General features: G+C 48.5%; 1 protein-coding gene across 4 annotated transcripts in view; it reads right to left on the bottom strand.

The window, feature by feature from the left end:
* mpp7a (MAGUK p55 scaffold protein 7a) overlaps window positions 1-22,357 on the bottom strand; it is a 127,914-nt gene that overhangs the window by 30,301 nt on the left and 75,256 nt on the right. For all 4 annotated transcript variants that reach the window (XM_064332406.1, XM_064332407.1, XM_064332403.1 and 1 more), the window contains 5 exons: window positions 8,779-8,860; window positions 8,164-8,249; window positions 6,753-6,827; window positions 4,897-5,093; window positions 4,272-4,336 (listed from right to left, as the gene is read on the bottom strand). In XM_064332406.1, the coding sequence (XP_064188476.1) occupies window positions 4,272-4,336; window positions 4,897-5,093; window positions 6,753-6,827; window positions 8,164-8,249; window positions 8,779-8,860 (505 nt within the window). The remainder of the gene's footprint in view (window positions 1-4,271; window positions 4,337-4,896; window positions 5,094-6,752; window positions 6,828-8,163; window positions 8,250-8,778; window positions 8,861-22,357) is intronic.

Raw genomic sequence — 22,357 nt, 5'->3', positions numbered from 1 at the left:
GACGCGCCAGGACAGGCACGGCGGGCCAGGGGCTCGGGTCCGACGCGTAGAGCGGACCGGTCTGAGCAGAACCGATACCAGAGGAGTGAACCGGTCAGGGCGAACTCCTCTGGGTTCACACGAGCAGGATTAACTCGCGCTCCTCCTCGGTCTCGAGGATGCCAGCGCTAAGTGTTTGTTATGGCGAAGGCTGTAAAATAAGCTCCAGCCATGGCCACGCGAACAGATCGAAATCACAGGCTGATTTCACGTAGCCCTCGGCCAACAGACATGTGCGTTTTCATTGGAGAAGCATTTGCTTCAACAAACCGTTAATTCTTTTCCAAGACGAGATGAGCAACATTTTCCAGATGACATGAAATTAAACCGATTGAACATTTATCTATCCATTGCGGAGACCAATTTAACAACCTGCGCTCTCTAATAAAATACGGAGCAGAGTTTGACTTGCCATATGATTACAATTTACTCTCCATTTTGTACTTTTTACAAAAAGATAATCCAACCGAAAGGCTGCGCAACTTGACTTGAAAAGCAAACTTCTGATCAAGAAACCAAATGAAAGAGTCCAATCTATATTTGTGTATTCCGGTCCCTCCCCACCCCCCTGTATACCTCTGTATTGCTGACCTGTCAGACCTTAATCGCAACTCCAACAACAACAACAACAAAAAATGATAGGTTGAGTTCTGTTTTAGGATAATCCGCCTGTCAAGGCAGAGGAGCAGTTAACATATCCCAGCTCCTTTGAGACACTTTATCTTCATCAGCGAGACACTGGGGAGTCTGGACAGACAATACGAAACCTAGCCAGCGAGACAGCATGCTTCAAGGTGAGCTTTAAGTGCACCAAGGTGTTTGGCCGCATGTCTCTTTCACCTTAAATTTACAACCAACAGCGGTACAAAAGTCTGACTTGCCAAATGCATAGTTAAATCTGCTATAAAATTATGTAGCGAGCCGTCAGAACACACGCTGGCTAGGCAGGGAGGAGGTTAAATGAAGGCAAGCCAGAGAACAAGCCACCTTTGAGGGTGCAGGCAGTCCACCCTGCAAACAGGGATCTGCGTGACAGGAAAGGATTTCTAACCTTAGCGCTTGAGAAAGTGAAGCCTCGGCTCAACGCAATTCACGAGACGCCTAAAAAAACCTCCAGCTAACAAGCGTCGGGCGAGGAGAGCGGCCTCCACTCAGACGTCTTCGGCGCGGGGCTCACGTGTGACGAACGGAGGCGATGAAGTGGAGCGCGCCTGCGTCAGGACCCAAGGCCAACACTGAGGCAGGCTTCAGAACCGCCGGCCCGCAGACATCAGATTCCCTCCCCCTGGACGGGTCTTTGTGTTTCGGCGAAATTCAATCAAAAGGAGCTCACGGAGACGCGCGTCCTGCCAAGCGCGCTCGTCGGACGGCGGGACCGCACCAAAGGAAGCACCCGCACTGCAGCGCGGCTCCATTTCTGGTGCCGGCGTCCGGCGGTAAAGCGCGGCGGTGGAGGAAGCTCCTTCCCTCCGCGGCGAAGGCTGATACTCATTAGATGAACGCTTTCAGACCGGAGGGGAGACAGTAACTGCGCGCTCGGCAGGAGCTGGGATCGCTCCCCGCGCTATCCATCATCTCCCAGGGGCCTGTCTCGGGAGCTCCTACCGTACGGTCGTGGTTTATTACTCGCGATGAGCCGCCGCCGCCGCCCGGGGAGAGGCCCCCACTTCCCCTCCCCGCGGACAGGGCCACGCACAGGCACGCTGTTTACAAAAACACTCCAGAAACTTAAACATCCCTTCAAAACATTTGAACGCCTGGTTAACTGCAGGGGGGGAAAAACTAAGTGCCATATTTTAACCCTTTACCTCTATGACCCCTCCTCTTCCCCCCAGGGAAAATATAATGGAAACCTCTGGAAAACTACATTATGCGCAGGCAATGTTTTCATCACTCTGTCACCATTGCTTTTGTGAATCCCATAGTTCTGGAAAAAAAGACACATTTGGAAGTGACAAAATACAGCCCTGAAGAGTACGTACAGTAAATCTATTAATATTTAAAATCTGCTCTAATATTAGGGAAAAACTTATTCTTTATGTTGATATGAAATGTCACTGGAAAGTTCCACTGTGGTGAACAATTCAAATTAAGATTATAACCAGATGGAGCTGATTTTTGCTCCCTATCACAACTTAGGACAGACACATTGTGTTCATTAAATCATTCATATAGTGACCAATTATATTTGGTACCATTAGATTTTATTTTAACAAAAGTGGGGACAGGGGTTGAAAATTAACCTAGACAAAACCTTAGATCTATGCAGCACCTCTCTCGTTTTTTTACTAGTAACAATGTTTTAATTGCATTAAAAAAAAAACAAAGAGAGGTTGCTGGTGCATGGTTGAGTGCCACAGTCTCGGATCAATTCTGGACTGAGGCACTACTGACCGTGGCAGGCAGCGCCATAGGCTAATGAGCAATTGGCAATTCTGTCACCCAGGGTATGGGAGTGTTCAGTCCACCTTACATTGCTCTCTAGCGACCCCCATTGGTCAATGGGACACCAGTAGGCCGCATGCCAAAGCTGCATAAAACAGGTTTTCCCTGACCCTATGTGATCTTGGTTGTGGACGGTGGGGAGGAAAGACGCGTTTCGGGGGAGAGCTGTGGATGTCTGCACTTTCCCAAGTCAGCAGTGGGGTTCACGCATGAATGTGGCTGTGGATGGACATTCCAAATCACGGGGGGAATTGGACATGTTCAGCCCCCAAAAAACAAATGAATAAATAAGTAAATAGACCCTTAAACACACTCGACTGATTTGTAGACATGCTAGGTGCACTCCTGCAGTTGCCGTTGACCAAGGCACTGGCCTCAAAACTGAGGTTGGTCCCCGGGCGCTGCACTGTGGCTGCCCACTGCTCTTAAGTAACTAGGATGGGTCAAATGCAGAGGACAAATTACCCCCAAGAGGTTCAATAAAAAGTATATCGTATATTGTATCGTAGAGTACAGTGGTCAGCCATTGTGGTAGTGAGTCACCAAGTCAGGTCCCTCCAAATGTGGGGGGGGGGGGGAACTGCAGAGACAGTAACTGCAAATTAAGCCTCGCACTTGATTGCGATATTCCTGCAGATTTGTATTCCATCAATGTTTTCACAGTCTGGAGGAAAAACCCTGCTTCACGCTCCCTGACCGATCCTATTATGGACCCTGATTAGCAGCTGGATGAACGTCAGCGCAGTGATGGACGGGACACAGAGTGAGCTGACTGACTTTGCGTGCAAGGGATTATGGGAAAGCGTGTAAAGGATGAAAGGTCCGTGTCCGGCACGAAGTACAAATAATTTTACGGAACTAAGTGGGGCGTGCGTGCACCATTCCTGAAAAAGAAAATAAAAAGGAAGAAAAAAACGGCATGCATACGATACTGCAGGATTTAGACTGTGCTGAAAATTAAGAGCCTTAAAACAGGCAGCTGCTTTGACAAGTGAACAGCTTTCTTTGCTCTGAACCATGAGCGTCTCATTGGATTTCCCGCTCCTTTCGAATGAATTCGGGATGCATTATTAGCCTCCCCAGTGTCGGTACGAAGGCCCTCTGGTGCGTTAAAATCCAGAACCTGAACATTCTTGATGCTGAATGTTCTCTAACTTGCACAACCAACAGGTATGGAGCTCATCCCCCAATGGGCTGACATCCTTTGTCGCGTGGCTGCATAACTCCCCCTGTCCTGGGGCTAACGGCCAGCTAGTTCACACGCGGTAAAACATCTTAATGTGTACAACAGGATGCGCGTAATTTACTACGCCAATGGTCTATCGCATCCCCTGCTCCTATCAGGCCATTAATTCTTCATTAGTATCAGAAGCAGAGAGGTTTTCCAGAGTGCGGCTCCAGAGACTGCAAATCTCAGCCTCTCACTACGAATCCTCTGCTAAAAGCAGGAGAGAGGGAGGGAGAGAGGGGAGGAGAGGGACAGAGACATCACTGTAGTTTACCCCCGAACAGACCAGGACTTTGCCATTGCAGAAGGATGACGACTGTGATTAAGTGCTTTCTGAAGCATACATCAATCACATGGGTTTATTTCTCTTTAGCTGAAGGCTCCCCGCCATCTCTACAACCTTCCCCATAACTTTCCTTCCCCTCTGAGGTGTGTCCAGGACTGGTGACGCTCTCTCTTAAAATGCAAGCACCTGCTCCAGAAAGGCAGGGCTAGTTGGAGTGATTTGTGTCTCTCCCCCCTCCCCCCCATCCCACGGTCGCCTGATATACGAGCTTACATGATCTTCGGTTGGAGGTTTTCTGGGGCTGAACAACGGCTACAGGCCGCCGGAGCGCGAACCTCCTGCAGAAGAAGGAGAGAGGAACCATAAAACCATCAGTTTTCACGACCGCTATGGGATCAATAAACACTTGCTCCTACAGCACCAAGAGACATTCTTAAATGTCCACCAGCAAAAAAAAAAAGAAAGAAAAAAAAACAAAAGGACAAAAAGAGAGAGGGAACAGGGACGAAAAAACAATGCCTTCCATTCAAAAGCCGCTGAAATAAATCTCAAGGCTTTGTTGAATTTTTCGAGCCTCTGCAGGGTGGTGCCAAGAAAGTGTTCCTGGGATGCACATCAGTGTGCCATTTTCCATGCGCTCCCCTTCCAAAGTGGATCAGCACCAGTGCTATCATTTTCTGTCGTTACTCATTCCGGGCCAGACGAGCGCGGAAATCCAAGGGATTCTGGCGAAGCGAGGCAAGAGCCCATTCCTCCCGTCGTCAGGAGTCAAACACGGTCAGGGTGTACCGGACGCCGCAGTTGGGTGGCAGGCTGCTCGGGGAAGCTGGCTTTGGTTGTTGGCTTTGGGAGAGGGGGGCATAATTGGGCGGGCGGCAGCGGCGTCTCGGTAGCTCACCTCTCCTGGAGCTGTTTGGAGGGGATGAGGCCTGCTCTGGGGTTGGCGTCTCCCTCGCGCCTGGCCTGCCACCAAGTTGCGTCATCCTGGCTCATGATCTGAAGGACATCCCCCTTCTTGAAGGCCAGCCCTGCCTCTTTACAGGGGATGGCTTTATCCACTTTAGGGTCGTAGTCAAAGAGCGACTTGACAAACATCTGGAAGGAGAAAAAAACCCATTAAAATATGTCCAGCTACATATCTACTGTTCTCCAAACAGCCAAAAGCCCACACCCCCACACCCCCCCCCCCAACCATCCCTGAAGAGTGGCTGCTCTACTCTTCAAGGAGACGTCAAGGAGCCATTTGAAGGTCAAATTCCGGCACTCTTTGCGAGTGTTAAACCCGTCCCCGGCTTCTGAAAGAGCTTCACTGTCAGTTAGCATGATGACTCGGGAAAGGTCAGTCTAATCAGGATCTAATGTCTGCCGGCGAGCAGCCGGGTGCAACCCGCCAAAAACTTCCCCGAGAGCTAAATCCTGTCAGGTCCTCCCAAGCGTTACCAAACTTATGTCTACTGATCTGGGGAGGTACCAAGCGCGACTGTGCCAAACTGCACCGTCCTGCTCTGTGATTTTTCTGGCGTTATGTGGCCCGTGGCTAACGAAGGTCTCTTCAAACGAAGGAGGGTTTGAGGAGGACCCATGAATCCTGGCTGCCTGTGACTTCCACTGAAAAGGTGCAAAACGGAGGGGACAGGGCTGGTGGTGGCGTGTGCGCGTGTGTGTGTGTGTGTGTGTGTGTGTGTGTGTGTGTGTGGTGGGTGGTGTGTGGTGTGTGTGTGTGTGGTGGTGTGACTGGTGTGTGTGTGTGTCTGTGTTCTAAGAGGTGGTGGAGGTTAATAAATATTTACAGATGAAATACACCCCACAGAGACTCAAGGACTACGCCATGCGGGCTGATCCCCTCAAAGCAGAAAGTGTCTCAGTTAATGAAGTCTGGGGAGCTGCTGTGATGCACAGAGGGAGACATTTGGAACAATCAGAAATGATTTCTTTTATTGATTCAACAAGTGCTACTTCCCATGTAGTGATATTTTGTGTCAGTCTGAGACTGTTGTTTGGGCCCAGAGATGAGGTGCTGGCTTAAGTTAGGAGTTTTCATCAGAAAAGCAGAAACAGGCTTGATTTCGCTGAAAGGACTTGATTTACCCTTCTTCTTTTTTTAGACATGTGCACCCAATTAGCAACACTTGCGGATATTTATTATATGAAACAAAAAAAAAAAACCACTGGCACACTGAAAGCCCAAGTTCATCGTGAAGTCGAAAATGGGCATATTAGAGCTATTAAACCGTGAAAATTTTTAAAGACGTGATATTTCAGACTGCACGTTAGCCTAATCTGCACCTGAGGGGACAAACACAGCCTCCTGTTAGTGATAAATATCCACAAAAGGCAATACACATAATAACTGGGCCTGTGAAACATATCACATGACTAATACAAGGTTTTCGCTTTAGACAAAGGCCCAGGCTCGCTACTGACCCAAATCATCTCTCAGGACCGCATTCAAACATTGAAGCCCATACAAACAAGTGTAACGTACGCAAACACTCACGCAACCATGTACAATCACACACATATGCACACACACATGTCCACAAATGCACACATGCACAACAAGGTGAAAATGCACAGACTCTCAGTCTTCGATTTACTCGCTCTCTACTATCCTCCTAACAGAATTTATTTCCTCTAGACACCAGCTCAGATCCAGAGACTGGAGTCACTGAGAAGAAGAAAACCTCTCATTTCACTCTGGTTAGGTCCACACACGTGTAACACAATCGATTTAATCTCTATGGCAGGACGTACCTTGGGCTCCTTGCTAGGCGTCTCTTCTTTGATGGCTGGTATTATTTTAAACGTAATGGCCCCCTGGGACTGCGCCTTAACATGGAACAAAGGGAACGGACAGAGGAGACAAAAAGAATAACTAAACTGAAATGGAGACAAACGCAGTGTTAAATCAAACTAAATTACCCAAGCAGAGAATGGAGTCTGAGACTGTTATTATTTCTTGAGCGATGGTACGCCTTTTGGACAGGATGACTGCTTGGAGACTGTTTCACAGGGTCACAGCACGCCGGCCTGGGGGAGGAGCTTCCTTTCAGGGGCTCAAAACTGATCTGTGGGTCACTGGCCCTGAGACACAGGGCTCTACTGTAGAACCTTAGAGGAGGAATGGGACAGACTGCACAGAGTGCAGAGGAGAGAGTGCACAATAGAGAGTACACAGGAGAGTGTGCACAGGAGAACTGTGCACGATAGAGAGTGCACAATAGAGAGTACACAGGAGAGAGTGCACTGGAAAACTGTGCACGATAGAGAGTGCACAATAGAGAGTACACAGGAGAGTGTGCACTGGAAAACTGTGCATGGTAGAGAGTGCACAATAGAGAGTACACAGGAGAGAGTGCACTGGAAAACTGTGCACGATAGAGAGTGCACAATAGAGAGTACACAGGAGAGAGTGCACTGGAAAACTGTGCATGGTAGAGAGTGCACAGGAGAGACAACACAGGAGAGAGTGCACTGGAAAACTGTGCACGGTAGAGAGTGCACAGGAGAGACAACACAGAAGAGAGTGCACAGGATGGACTGCATACAACACCTATGCACAGACATACACTATATGACCAAAAGTATCCTGACACCCCATGGCTCGGGACTGTATTTCATGGTTTGGGCAGGACCCCTTAGTTCCAATGAAGGCAAATCTTAATGATACAGCATACATTCACATTCTAGACGATTCTGTGCTTCCCCAACAGTTTCAAGCCTTCTCAGAAGAGTGGAGGTTGTTATAGGAGAAAAGGGTGTACAAACTCCATATTAATGCCCATCATTTTGGATGAGCTGTTGGATGTCAGGTGTCCACATACTTTTGGCCATACAGTGGAACTGCACCGGACAAATCATTCAGGAAGAACTGCACAGGAGAGACTGCACAGTGAAACTGCTTGTGATGAACTGCGCAGGAGAAACTAAGAGCACAGTCTGGAGGAGCATACGCTCTCTCACACTGCTCCCGTTCTCCTTAACATACATTTCACGGAGCGACCTTGTAAATAACGCGAGTGTTTAGCCATCAACAAGATGAGGAATCAAAGGGCCCTGCTGCCCCAGGAGGAGGCATTAAAGTGCCATAGCAAACACAGCTGTAATTCTGCTCAGAGAGTTAAACAGGCCCATAAACAGCAGCTCGATGAGAAGAGCCGCATACCAGGATGTGAATGATCTCCTCTGGCTTCCTGTCATCCACCGGAATTCCATTCACCTCCCTCAGCTCATCGCCCACGTGGATCAGGCCTGCAGCACAGACACCCGGCAGAGTCAGAGCACTGCACGCACACGCACGCATACACGCACGCACAAACGCACGCACGTGCACACACACATGCATGAACACAAACGCAAACGCACACGCACGCATACACGCACGCACGCACGCGCACGCATACATGCATGAACACGAACACAAACACACACACACGCGCATGCGCAAACACACACGCATAATAGCACAAAGGTACATAAATTCACATGCATAACACAAACATATAGTCACATAACATATACGCTCTAATGAAACAAATATAACACATGCTATTACATGACAGGAGTTCTTCTTGAGTTGAAAATGTCTGCCCTAAGATCCTGGTAGGATCTGCTGTGTCTAAGAGTCTTAAATTCCATGGCTAGCCGTGAGGCATGTTGGTTGTGAAACTTGACAGGTCACAGAATTAATACTGAGAAACAGACAGAATACAGGGACATGGAAATGCAGGAAGGGGACAAAGAGGGCCAGTGTGTGCTGGGTGGGGATTCAGGAACTCACCACTCCGGTCTGCAGCACCTCCTCTCATTATTCGAGCTACCACTATGGCTCCCGTTTGTTCATCCCGCTTTATTGTGGCTCCCTACAGCAAACACACACACACACACAGACACAGACACAGACACAGACACAGACACAGACAAAACACACACACAAAACACAAATGGTGAGACATACGGTGAGTTTGAAACCTGGACAACAAATTGAAATAGTTTTTTTTTCCCCCAAGGTATATTCATATTGTATCAGAGGATCTAAAGGTAACAATGCAGGCCACTTCACCCAAAGGCCATTTTAGTTCTCCAATAAACACTCACCCAAAACATCCTGAACACGGAGTGGGGAAAAACCACTCACACACACAAGCTGGATTCAAGTAAAAAGGCTTTGATTGATGAAAATGAGCAATATGCACTTTCAAAAAACTTATAAGCCCCTGTGCATGTCGCTCTATACTTCTTGAACTGTGGTTCTCAATCCTGGTCCTGGAGGGCTGCAGGGCCTTCTGGTATTCATCATTATTATTATCAGTCTCTTAAGCAATTAAAGCCATTTATTACATAGGTAACCCACCTGCTTTCTCGGATCTGAACTAGGACACGACTTGGAGGTTAAATAAAAAACCAGCAAAATCTACGGCCCTCCAGGACCCCCTGTTCCAGAGGTAGGCGAGCGAGGCCCGAGAGGGCGAGCGAGGAGCAGCACTTCTGCACGTGCTCTCTGCGAGCCGCCGGCCCTCGCAGCGCCGCTCCCAGCTCCAGGCCTGGGGACGCGGCCGCCCGTCCCCATCGACCCGGCGGCATGCTGGAGCGATGCGGCCGGCTACGCCCGCACGTACGCTCCAGAGCCGGAGCGCGCCAGCGTGCGCCGCGCCAGGAGCCCGCGGTTCTGACGGGCGCTGACAGGAACCGAGACGACGCCACGCCCATGCTGTCAACAGAACCAGGCGCTTCTGAAGGCTCGGCCAAAAAAAACAAAACAGCAAAAAGAAGACAATGTCTGGACGACAGCCACCACATCCCGTGCTGAGCTCCTATGATTGCAGCTTCGATTCAGGACTGAAATTTACAGCATATAAGTAAAAAAAAAAAAACTTTTTTCCGGTTTTGCCATAATTTCAATCATTATTTGTACATTATTTGTGCTTATGGGTCTCACTGCCTCATTTCAGATTTAAACAACCGGCGCAAGAAGAAGCCAACTCACTATCGCTGCCACGCACCTCACGGAAAAACAGCCCCCCTACCCCCTTCCCCATGTGAGGAGTTCATCTGCTTTTACAGCAGCAATATAGCCCTGACTTCTGTTCCAGACGAAAGGAAAATTGCCAAGGGGAGTTGGTGGTGGTGGGGGGGGTTGGTAGAGTTGTCAAAGGCCAGGCCTCAAGAGAGGACCCGCTTTCTGGTTATTGTACCATCCTGGGGTTTCAGTGACTTAACAGATCATTACTTTCCCCCTGTCTGGTCATATCTAATACCGTCCACCTCCGCCGAGGCCTTTTTTCCTCCTCTCTCTTTTTTTAAAACTGCGGATGAATTAAAGGCCGCCTCCTGCCTGGAAGCAGAGCACCCTCGCACCTCACTGCACGGCTCAGGGCCGACGTCTTCAAACGATCGCCGGTTAATCGAGCCATTACGTCAATTAAGCGGCAACCCGAGACCTCGGGCGGGAAGCAAAGCTGTGAGGCGGACTCCCCCGGGGGCCCGACCGTCAGGACCTCTGCCTTGGCGCCGCGTCCCCAGTTTATAATTTCTGAGAGCAGCTGATGCAGCGGAGAAGATTCTAGGCAGAAGACAATATTAAATGCTCCCCCGGCAGACTTGGACCTGCTGCCGTCTCATCAGAGGCTGGGCCCGCTGCAAGTCAGGGGGAACGAACTCCGCAAATTGTCCCTTTTTTTCCGATTTAGCACATTTTTATAAAGCGTCTTAATTATTAGAACACTTTTACGAAAGCAACTAGCTTGTGTACTTTCAATGTACATTTACGGTATGAATAATTTGGAAAATATTTGAACATTTAAGATGAATGTAACAGGTGCCCGACCTATGTGTTGTACAACCAGCCATTGTTTTTCTATGATTATTAATGACAAAAACTACAGTGTAGTGCCCCGTCCCCTATAAGCTGCCCCTGGGCAGAGGAGATGGCAGTGCCAGGCACATGGCATAGGGCATGAAGGCATGGGAGGGCAGGCCTTCCCGTAACCAGGGAACAGTAGCTCAGCCAGAGCCAATGGTGTGGCCCGTTTCCACGATTTACAGGCCATTAGGCCTGGTGAGGTCATTAAGCAGCGCAATGAGCGCAACGGGCAATCTGCAATCAGAGATTCGCCATGAAGAGGCCAGAGCTTTGGTAAGGGGGAAAGGGGGGGACAAACGGTAACCGATACAGGAGCAATAATAATGAAATAAGAATGGCTCAATAGCTGCTGGCAGGTCTCAGGGCCTGCTGGCGGGCAGGCTGTCTGAGAGAGACAGAAGCACAGACAGAGAGAGAGAGAGAGAGAAAGAAAGAGACAGACAGAGGAACAGAGAGACACGGAGAGCGATTACAGAAATACACCGGGGGGAAGCTGCGGGGGTACTGAGACGCGCGGAGCCAGGGGCCCGGCAGACACGCGTCCGGCTGGGAGACGCCGATCTGCACTGCGTCAGTCGACAGACAGACACTTCCGAGGAGAGAGGCCAGGCTACAGGAGCTCTGTCCAGCCGTCGAGCTGCCCCACAGAGCGATGGGCGATGACGACTTTTTTGGGGGGAGGAACATACCACTTGCGCACATCATCCAAGCGTCACTGCAATAGAGTGGACTCCGCGTCGTATTTTTTATCTCTCTTCATCTCACTCAGTCAGTCAGCCACGCTTTCAATAGGTTTGAGACAGAGCGATCCGGCAAGACTGTCTTTCCCCCCTCAAGCCTGACCCCTCTGATGGCAAGCATGCGCACCCCTGCCACATCGTTAAAAACCTGATAGATCTGCTCGGAAACGCTGGTACACTTCATCACGGCTCTCTGGGGGAAAATCAGCTGAGTAGAGATATCAAATAACCACCCAGCTCTCCAGCTCTGCCAAAGCACTACGAGAGAGAGAGAGAGAGATGGGGGCCCCTTCAACAGTACCGTGGAGTTCAGACGTCATATTAACTAGCTGATATACAACAGCTGGTGCGCCTTTAAAGCGACCCCCGCGTGTCAAAAACATTCACGGGCATCGGCTAATCAGCACACCCTTCTGTGACCCGCTGTGGCCCTACTGAACAAACACACAAACAGAGCGGCATGTACAAAAATAAGCTCCAGTCACAGCCGTGCGGGCCCCTCAGGTACCCCGGGGGCTCTGTCTGATTGCTCTGCTGCCTGGGGACCTCCTCCACAGCCGGGGGGGCATGGAAGCCGTTTCCCAGCCGCCATCTGCGACAAGACAGGTATAGCTGGGGGAGCGGTGGGGACACGGTGTGGGGGCCACCTGAGGCTGGCAGACCAGACATGATGGATGCGCCCCTCTCCTAAGCCAGATAAGCGAGTCGCTCCGTGTCTACTAACGGCAGACACCGCATGAGCACTGAGCAACAGCAGCCCCTCGTAACAGCCCAAAATAGAACGCCCCACAGAACAGCTGGCTGAGAGAGAGAGAGACAGAGAGAGAGAGAGAGAGAGAGAGAGAGAGAGAGAGAGAGAGAGAGAGAGGGGGAGAGAGAGAGAGAGAAAACAAGAGAGAGATGGAAATCACAATTTTTTGCTACTGGGCTTTGCCTTCAGAGGACGATTTAAAAATAGACATGACTTAAAAGAGCACGGCTCTCAAAAATTATATGTTGGAGACCAAGCGCTCATCCTTAAGGAATCAGGAGCACTTTTAGCCATTGGCGGTCAATTACTCATCAGTAAGACGATCTGGGGGCTGCTTTTCTCTGACATGATCAGGTCCATATGTACGCATTGCCCTGAGGACCGTTGCCGCATTTTTAACACATAAATGCTTCTGATTGTTATTGTAGATCCAGCCAAAAATCTCAATAGCTCAAGCTTCGCTGTGTGATGAGAACCGAACCAATATTCATCTCTATCAGGCCATAACTTTTCTGAAATGTACAGCACACAAAAGAGGAAGAAAATGTTTAAATTGGGGGGCGGGGGGGTGGGGGGTGGTAAATACATGCTGACAAATGGCTCGCGCTTCACCTATTCCGTCACAGAAGAGAGATGAAAGGGGGTCGAGAACCAAGCTTGACCGATTTGTTCTGCTGTGTAACACAGTTCCCCAAAAGAGAACGATAACGATTGAGCCCTATTCCGAAGGGGTTTCGGGCCAAGGCTTAAAGCATGAGACCCCTTCACGTACGCACGCACCCCCAGCTGGGCCCGGACTGCCCACAGTACCACGCTACAGACACCCGCTCCAACCCCACAGAGGAAGAGGAAAGCCCATCGCCCGGGTCTTTAAATACAGCCGTGCGGCCCTGTGGCCAGGATAGGGGTATCCCCACTGGGAGCTGCCAGGGAAAACAAGCGCGCGGATCCATTTCACACACTCTGCCCGTAACCGTAACAGCCACTCTAAACATCGTCCGGAGAGCCGCGCGCAAAAAGATGTCATTTGACAAACATTACCTTCCTCTCCAAATTGAGACGGACAAGAAAAAATAATTTGAGGGTTCGGTGAGCAGGGGGTCAAAAGCTGGTATTTTGACAAGAAGCCGCTTAAGAGGAAGAGCGTAACGAGGACGGCAAACGTTGAGGAAAACCGCGCTGATTTGAGCTCGGCTGGGTCAAAATGAACGCGGCCTTCAGGTGAAATCACGTGGCCAGCAGTGCCTTGACCAGGTGTTTCCTTTTTCCCCATTTATTCTACACAAAGCCACATTTTTATTACAGATGTAAACGTTGCCTCTCTCTCATTGCATAACGTACATTCAAATTTTCTTTCTATCCTTTCCTACGTTCACAGTGCCAACATACAAGGCTCAACATCGATCTTAGAGCCTCCAGGTGCAGTATAATTTTGCATTTATGTGTTTTAAATGGATAACATCAATTATTTTAAAAATAACGCCATTTAATCATAATCATCATCATCAACGACAAAGACAACAACAACAGAGTAGCAGCATTTCCTGAAATTAGCCAATACAAAGAGTCATATTTGGACGAAACATGCAGTTTCCTGCACTACGTAATCATATTGTGATGAATACAGTTTTGTGTGGAGGTGGAAGAAGTGACTCCTCCACCTGGCCTGTGAAATTGAGTCACCTCACAGGAGGAAATGAAAAAAGACAGAGAGAAAGAGGTGAACCAGGCTGTCTGCTGAATGATTTTCACATTTCATTCCAATAGCGGCGCTGCTATCCCCTCCGGATGACCTGTTGCATGTCTCCCTACCTGCTTCATTAGACAGCTTCTGATTGCCACTATACAATACTCCTCACGAAGCGGGTTCAAAAATGTCCTCCCTTATTTCCCTAACCCCCATCCTAACCTGAGCTGTAATTAACAAGCACTATGAGGAAAAAAGAAAATTGCAGGTCATTATCATGATAATTAGAAGGAAATTCCTGAAAGAAGCTGCCAGATACGGGTAAAATAAAGCAGGGGTTTGAGAGCGCCATTTTAATTTCATTTTTCTTTCCCCCAGAATTCTGTGTTTGATAGAAGTTCAGTCATTACGCACTCCCTACAAAAACATACTTGAAAGCAGGGCTCACCACTGCGGGCTGGAATGTGTGTGCGTCTGTGTGCACGCATGTCTGTCTGTGCCTGTGTGTGTTTTCATGTGTGTGTGAGTGTGCGTGCACGTATGTGTGTGTGGTCAATGGGGGTGTCACATGATCTCAGTTTGAAAGGATCTTTCTGGAACGCCACTTCCACTTTGCGGAGTGTTTGTGCAACGTGTTCTACATCTTTCTCCCTTTTAAGTGGCGACAATTTTTCATTAAAACTATCCCACCAAGAAATACCACTTTCAGACGTCATATCCCATTTCCAAAAGTGCTCTGGGAAACAGACAGCCCAAGGCAATTAATATTGCCACATGAAGCAACAGAGTCTGCATTCATGGGCTGGCATGCACAGAGCATAGAGGAGGTCCGCTGGAGAGCGGGGCAATGATGGATCAGGGGAGAAAAAAAACACACACACACACACACACACACAAGCTGCTGTTTGGTGCGAAACATGAAAAACTGAAATCCATCTTTGTGAAGCCCACCTTTGTGAGGACCCACTCTATAACCACTTTAAAAAAAAAATACTCCTAAAACAGCATAGCGTTTCATCTACAATCTCACGATTAAAGAGGGAGAAGGGGGCTAAGTTCATATCAAAACACTTTATGGGTTTTTCTTAACACCCCCGACCTCCACCCCACACCCTGCCCCCACCCTGCTCCACCCCACGTTTTCCACTGTTGTGTTTATGAAGTGCGGACAGCATGCGGGTGGAAGCTTTAGCTTAATCCCACATGTTAACGAGCACTGCCTCCTGTTCAGTGGTCTGCACACCTGAAGGGAAAACAAGCCAGCAGCTAATCCATTATATACTGGACAAGCTGACAGGGGAGTTGAATATGTCCATCAGCTCTGATGTTAATGCTCAGTTCTGAGAGTCCTCACCATAGTCCAGCACACCACAGTACTGCTGACCGTGCTCCCTGCCCCATTTGTTCTCGCCAAAATGTGCAAATGACATGCCACCTGTGCCTACAAAATGAATATTGCTTCCACAGCATGTCCATTCACCCGAGAACCAGGGCTCAATTGTCGTTTTATTCACTCCTCTTTTGATGATGATGCTCTCCTTGTTTGGTATTCCTTTAAACCAGCGGTACTGTATTTTCAGTTTCTGAAGTATTTTTAAAAACTACACCTCCACAACATCTGGCTTTAAGGTAAACTCTATAAACAAAAGCATTAGTATCATTAGTACTGCACGGGTGCAGACCGCTCACATCAACCCTGCACTCGGGACACCTCCACTGAGCTTAGCTTCAGCATTAATCATCTGGAGCCTCCATGCTCTCACACGCAGTGTAGGATTAATGGTTCCTTTACGGTTCCTTTGATGCACGCGGCATCTCTATTATAATAGCACATGTCCTTTGTCTCCTGATCTAATTTCCTGTTGTTTTCATTCCAGATAATTTCACTATTACTGCACTTAATTCATCACAATAGAACAGAACACACACTTTGGAAGAAACATGCTCTGCCCTGCTCAAGTTACACATTTTCCTCAATTACTTTTCCAAAGAGACCAACTATTTCAAATCCTGCTGCAGAGTGTACGACCAATCTTCCTGCTGAATGCCAGCATGATTTTTGCCACATGATTCAGCCAAGGCTTAACCCAGCCAACCCCTGTTATTCGTATTCAGGTTAAACGGCATGAATTGAAGAGTAATGACCTCAATTATTTGACTCTTTGCAAGGTTTCCCTTACATTATTATTATTATTATTATCCACATAGTAGAACTGGCAGTTATAGGTTATCAGCAACTCCATGTACGGCACAATCAGTGAGGACATATAATGCAATCCTATCCACTCTCCCGGCCACAGATGCACATACAGATGTGAGCCGACACATAATGCATGTAAGCTAGACGTGTGGGGGCCCGTGGAGAGCAGGAAAGAAATATCAGTCTCAAAGTGCTCGTCCATATAAGTGAAAATCCTCTTCTAGTATGAAATTTCACAGAAAAGACAGTATTTTAAGACTCACCGTATATTAAACGAGACAGTAGAGATCAAAACAAGTCAAAAAGGAAAGGAAAGAAGCTCTCTGTCAATCTGGTTTTTCCAGTAGGGCCATGGCGTGCAGTATCGATTAGCACCAGGCAGCGCAGCCCAGTGGCGGGAGCTGGACGGCGAGCGGATGGGGGGGTGGGATGAGAGTGGGCTCCGAAATAAGGCTCGTCAAGAGTGCTCCATCAGGGCCTCCACTCACGGCACCGTCTCTAATGGGAAAAATGAACTCCCAACGCATCGCAAAGACACAGACAGAGGATCTGGCACTCCTGCCATTGTTGGGTTTCTAGCCTTGGGAAGATGTCCCTCTTGGCTGCCAAATGCAGTGGCCAGTGTGCAACTTAACTGAAGTACGTTTTGAAGCCATCTTATGCTCTTTCATTGCATTAGTTTACCGTTCAGTGCTAACCATGCAGCACGGTTTCTGTGCTCTTGTTTTGCCACTTAGCTGTGCATGTTGTTTTGGAAGCTGTGGCCATTATTAATCAGCTGATTGAGCAGCTCAGTAGATGACAGTCATTCACAGCTGCAATATTCAGTCAGCTGTTAAGCATGTGTTTCTTTCTGATGATGCCTGTTCGTGTTTCTGGCAGAAGATACGCTCATCGTCACTGTCACTCTCAGTCTCGCATAATTTGAAAGCTAATCAACCATTCAGAGATCCCCGCTGACAACTCATCCCTTGTAAGACTTGTAAGAGGATGAGTTGATTTTATCACAGCCCATGGTCCCCCGCTCATCCTCCAGTTACTCACCCTCACTGAAAGCTGGATTACCCCAGATAACACTGCAACCTCCGCTGCTCTTTCCACCGCCTGCTCTTTCTCCTGAACACCCCGCCCATCTGGCTGCGGCAGCGAAACTGTCTAACTCGTTTCAAAGTGTTGGGAATTCTCTGCTCTGCTCTCCCCTTCTCTTATCTCACCATCTTCTCAGCTGAATGGCTTCATTCTGCCCACCCACTTTCCACTGACCTAACCTTCTCGGTCCACGTTTTCTCCCCTTACATAGAAATCAACATCTCTCAGCTGCTGATATCACATCACCAAACCACCTCCCCTCTTCTCCAGACAATCACGCCCAGTATACTCCCATTCACCTCCTTCTGGACCCTTCAGCTGTCCAGAATTAATGCCCAGTCTCTGGACTCTGCTTGCTCTCCACAACAGTGGAACATAGAGCATTTTTTAAACTTTTTTACTTTCGGCCACAAAATCACCTTCTTAAACATTCCAGTCTGGCTTCAGGGCTGGTCACTCCACTGAGACTGCCCTGCTCTCCATCACTGAAGCACTTCAGTCAGCAAGAGCCTCTTCCCTATCATCTGTCCTAACCCTACCGGACCTTTCTGCAGCTTTTAAAACCGCAGTTCACACGCTCGTCCTCTGCAACCAGAGAACTGACAGATTTTTAAGCGGACTGAATCTTACATCTCTGGACAGGGCATTTAGGGTTTCCTGGGATGGTTGCTTGTTTCTTATGACCTTTTACAGGTGTCTCCCAAGGGTCTGTACTTGGTCCCTTCCTCTTTTCCCTTTACACGCATCTCTTGGGTCTGCCATCTCCTTCCATGGTTTGTCAATCCACTTCTATGCTGATGACACTATAGGCCTACTTTTCCTCTCTTTTCCTTCATCTGAGACACAGGTCTCATCATGCCTCTCAGTTTGCCTGAACAAAGTTTCATGTTGGTAGGCCAACATTCACATAAAGCTCAATCTGGCTAAATCTGAAATGCTTTTCACTTTCTCCAAGTCCTTGCCACTGAAAGACCTCTCCTTCAGTCTTGCTACAGAAGAACCTCTACTGTAAGAAGCACTTCTACCAGAAGGAACTTCTGGGGAACCTGAAATAATCAAGTGTCTTCTACATAGTGGTAGTGAGTTGGGATTGCAGATTCTTCATATATAGCATCAGAAGAATCTGAGGCTTTGTCTCCGCCTGTTCTGTACAGCTCCTAGTCCAGGCCCCAGTACTCTAACATCTGGGTTCACATCTGCAATTCTGTTCTCATCAGTCTCCTGGCCTGAGCCACTACACCATTTCAGCTAATACAGAATACAGCCATACATTACCAATACAGAATACAGCCATACATTACCAATACAGAATACAGGCAGGCGACTTAGCCTCCTTCTTGTTTCTCCTCACACTGTCACCCCCTAACACTCTGGCACTATTACTCATGTAAATCAGGTAAATTAATTTAGGTTATCCTCCCTCTGGGGGTAACAATTAATGCCACTCTGTGCCACACAAATTCAAAAAAAGCTTTTTTTTCCCTAAAGGGTAATTGCACACTGGGAGTCTGATGCAAAAGGATCAGTTTTCTTTTGATTTGAATCACGATTAATTCTAGTCAGCTGACCTATTTTGACATGGCAAGTGGCGAACGAAGAATATGGAAATCATGATTGTGTTAAATACACAGGAAGCCCGTTTGCCTGAGGGCATACCAGTCTTCCAACTTCTTTCAGAAATGCAATCAGAAATGTGCCTTCCCCCAGTAATCAAATGCAAACCATGTCTCTTTATCCACAAAAACCTGTGAGGCCATCCAAGGCAGAGATGTGCCAGAAATCAGTGGCATTAATGCCTTTTCAGCCCAAAATAAAAGGAGCAAATGATCGCACCCAGCAGAATGCACTGCAAGAGAGCCGTTAATGGCACGGCAAACAAACATCAAGCTGCTACTCACATCTGGGACAGAAAGCCTAAATGCCCCAAATGACTAGAACAGACCTGACCACAGAGGCTCCGAACATTCTGTAATGTTTACACATTATCTTTAGTTCGGCTTTAATCTATGCGGTGATCTCCTTGATTTATTCTATGCCATTACAGATGTCCTTTATTTTTGACATTTTTTTCTCCCTGAGATGCTAAGGAAAGATAGTCTCTTGGCTCCTCTCTCCCAAGCTCAGGGGCACACTACACCACCAGTCTCCCTATCCTCCTTTCCTCATTTTTGGCACTTGGCAGTTTTGTCAACACTGCTCCCATTAGTCAGTCTGTTCTCAGACTTTTTATCATGGAAAGCAAATTTGCTATATTGCATTGGACAGAAGTTGGTCTTTGTGCAACTCTGTGTAGTTTCATTTTGGGTTTTTTGTAATCCTATCCAAAATAACACATTCTTTTTTATTAAATATGCGGCTGCACTTGACTTTTTCTTTTGCTCAAACTGTTTTTTTTTCCCCCTCTCACCCCTCCAAGAACCCACATGGATATGCCTCTTTTGAAACCTAATTATTTCATTGTCCTGATATTCAAGCTAATAAATTACACAGCTCTGGTTTCAGATGGAGAGCAAGAGTTCGGGGGGAAAGATCACAAAGATTAAGTTTTTCGGTTTGCAAAACTACGCCATGAAGTCACGGTCTGAAAAATGATAGCAATTAATCAGCGCTACCGAATACAATCCACTCAACTAATCACAATTAAGTTAATGGATGAGCTACGATGAGGGCCCAGAGCCCTAACCCTGGTCCCCCCGAAAGACGTAGCCAAAACATTCATGGCTGTACAGAAAGAGCGGAAAGAAATTATACCGTTACCGTATCGCTGTCTTGTTAGGATGTCAACCATGAACATTTCAGACTGATTAAATAAAATTGCAAGTTTAAAGGGCACATCAGAAACAATTTTTCGAAAAGGGTAGAGAAGACCCATTACAACTTGGGCTTACCGGACTTAAATTCCCATTTCGCCGGAGAGAAAAAATGAAATGAAATAAAACAAAACAAAAAAACAAAACAAAGACAAGTATGTATGAATGCATGAATTGGAAGAGGGAGTGCAGCACAACCCCTACCTCTGCTTATGAAAACTGCAGATACGCATTATTTTAAAAAAAGATTTCCTGACAACACACAACTCCCACACAGGCAACAGGTAATGGATGAGATTAACCTCTAGGCTAAGCTTTGCAAATGCAAAGTGCATTGTCAGTGCAGAGGCCAGTCTATGGCAGTGGGCCAGCCAGTGGCCGCAGCAGTGTTCCCATGAATGGTGCAGGGAAGGCCAGCACTGGGTGAACCACACTGTTGCACGGAGTCCCCTAGCGTGGGACAATACGAAGGGCTGCGAGTTAAAAGGGGAAATGGCAGAACTGCGAAGCGCTGAGCTGTAACAGATGAGAGAGGCTTCTGAAGGGCGGCCTTGGCTCTCTCATTACCGGAGGTGCTCGCATCCCCCCCCCCCCCCGAACCCCAACCGCACGAACAGCTCCGCCAAACGTGACACTCGGGAAGGAAGCGAACCCGTAATCAGATTTTTTTGGGGATTTATTGTTTTGTTTTCACTCTCACGAACACGGCCCTGCACACAAAAATCCCGCCGCCGGTTAGCAAGCCCTCAATTAGGGGAACCGCGTTCAATTAGGCCGAAACCTCCGCGCGACCTTTCAGGCGGTACCCAGGCCAGCGCGACCGAGCCGCTCGGCGGGAGCTCTGGGGAGGGAGGGAGGGGCGACTCCGGGCAGTCTCTCCCTTCCCTCACAAGTTCACATCCCCCTCCTCTTCCCCTCTCCTCACCTGATAACACCCGGTTTCACGCACCACCCCCCTACCCCCCTCCGCCCCCCTTCGCGCCGAACAATCTCGCGCTGCGCGGACACAGAGCGTCCCGTGATAACTCAAACGCGCAACCCGACAATTAAACCCAGCCCGAGCGGTCTGTCGCATTATGGGTTTTCAAGATGTGACATTACAGCAGCTTTTCTGGCCGACTGAGGGAAAAAAAAAAAAACAGGAAAAAAAAAAAACGGCTGGCAGCTTCCACATGTACAAGGCCGAAACCGAGAATTACATAGGTGTTCCTGATCTCCAAAAGTGCGGTCGGGAGAGGTGGGGCGTCTGGCGGACGGCTGAATACGGGCCTTCGGAAAACCGCGATGTGAAAACAGAGCCGGCGAACACTGGAGGGCCTCCGATGGGCCGAGGAGACCAGAGGCTTCCTGCGAAGAGATCAAAACCGTCCCCGGAGGAAAGGGTGGTGCGTGCTCTTTAAATAAATTTTTTTTTTTAATTAGGTGTGTTCCCCGTGTGCTCACGGACCTCGTGATTGGGCCTGTGATGAGTTTCAGGGCATGCTGGGAGGAGGAGAGAATGAAGGGATGGGCGGGGCACAGACTGGGGTCAGGTCTGGGGCTGGGACCCATGTGTGGTGAGACTGGGAAAGGGAGAGAGAGAGATAGAGGGAGCGAGTGAGGGGTAAAAGGGATAGAGTGAGAGTGAGAGAGAGGAAGAAAGAGAGCAGGAGATGGAGGGAGAGAGAGGGTAGGCCCCAGCTGACCACGGACAGGCGCCTGTTTGCCAGCAGGGCTGGTGGAATGCGCGGCATGTCAGGAGTGGCCGCCCAGGAAAAGAGGATGAGGGGAAAAAAGAAAGAAAGAAAATTGGGAGAGAGGAAAAAAAATTAGGCGGACGGGCCAAGATGTTTTTGTTGTTGTTACTCTTGGCAAGGTCAGCGAGAACATGAGATAGGAGCGAAGACCAGCACGGTCAGACAGGAGGAAAACAATGGCCTTGGAGCATGCCAGACACAGGCTTCGCTGTGAAAGGGTGGAGAGAGAGAACGAGAGAACAAGAAAGAGAGAGAGAGCGAGAAAGAGAGGCTGCTTCAAAGCACCATGGAGTTCAGACATCACAATGACCAGCTGACGTACAACAGCTGGTACAGCGATCCCCACATGTCAAAAACGAGCATCAGTTAATTTACACACCCTTCTGACCCACTTTCACCCCAATGAGTACAAGATAAAGAGACAGGGAGAGGGAGAGGCAGAGAGAGAGAGAGAGAGAGAGAGAGAGAGAGCTCTGTGCCACAG

This window comes from Anguilla rostrata, chromosome 4 (assembly GCF_018555375.3).
Source record: "Anguilla rostrata isolate EN2019 chromosome 4, ASM1855537v3, whole genome shotgun sequence".
Classification (NCBI taxonomy): domain Eukaryota; kingdom Metazoa; phylum Chordata; class Actinopteri; order Anguilliformes; family Anguillidae; genus Anguilla; species Anguilla rostrata.
This window is presented reverse-complemented; position numbering and strand designations above follow the sequence as displayed.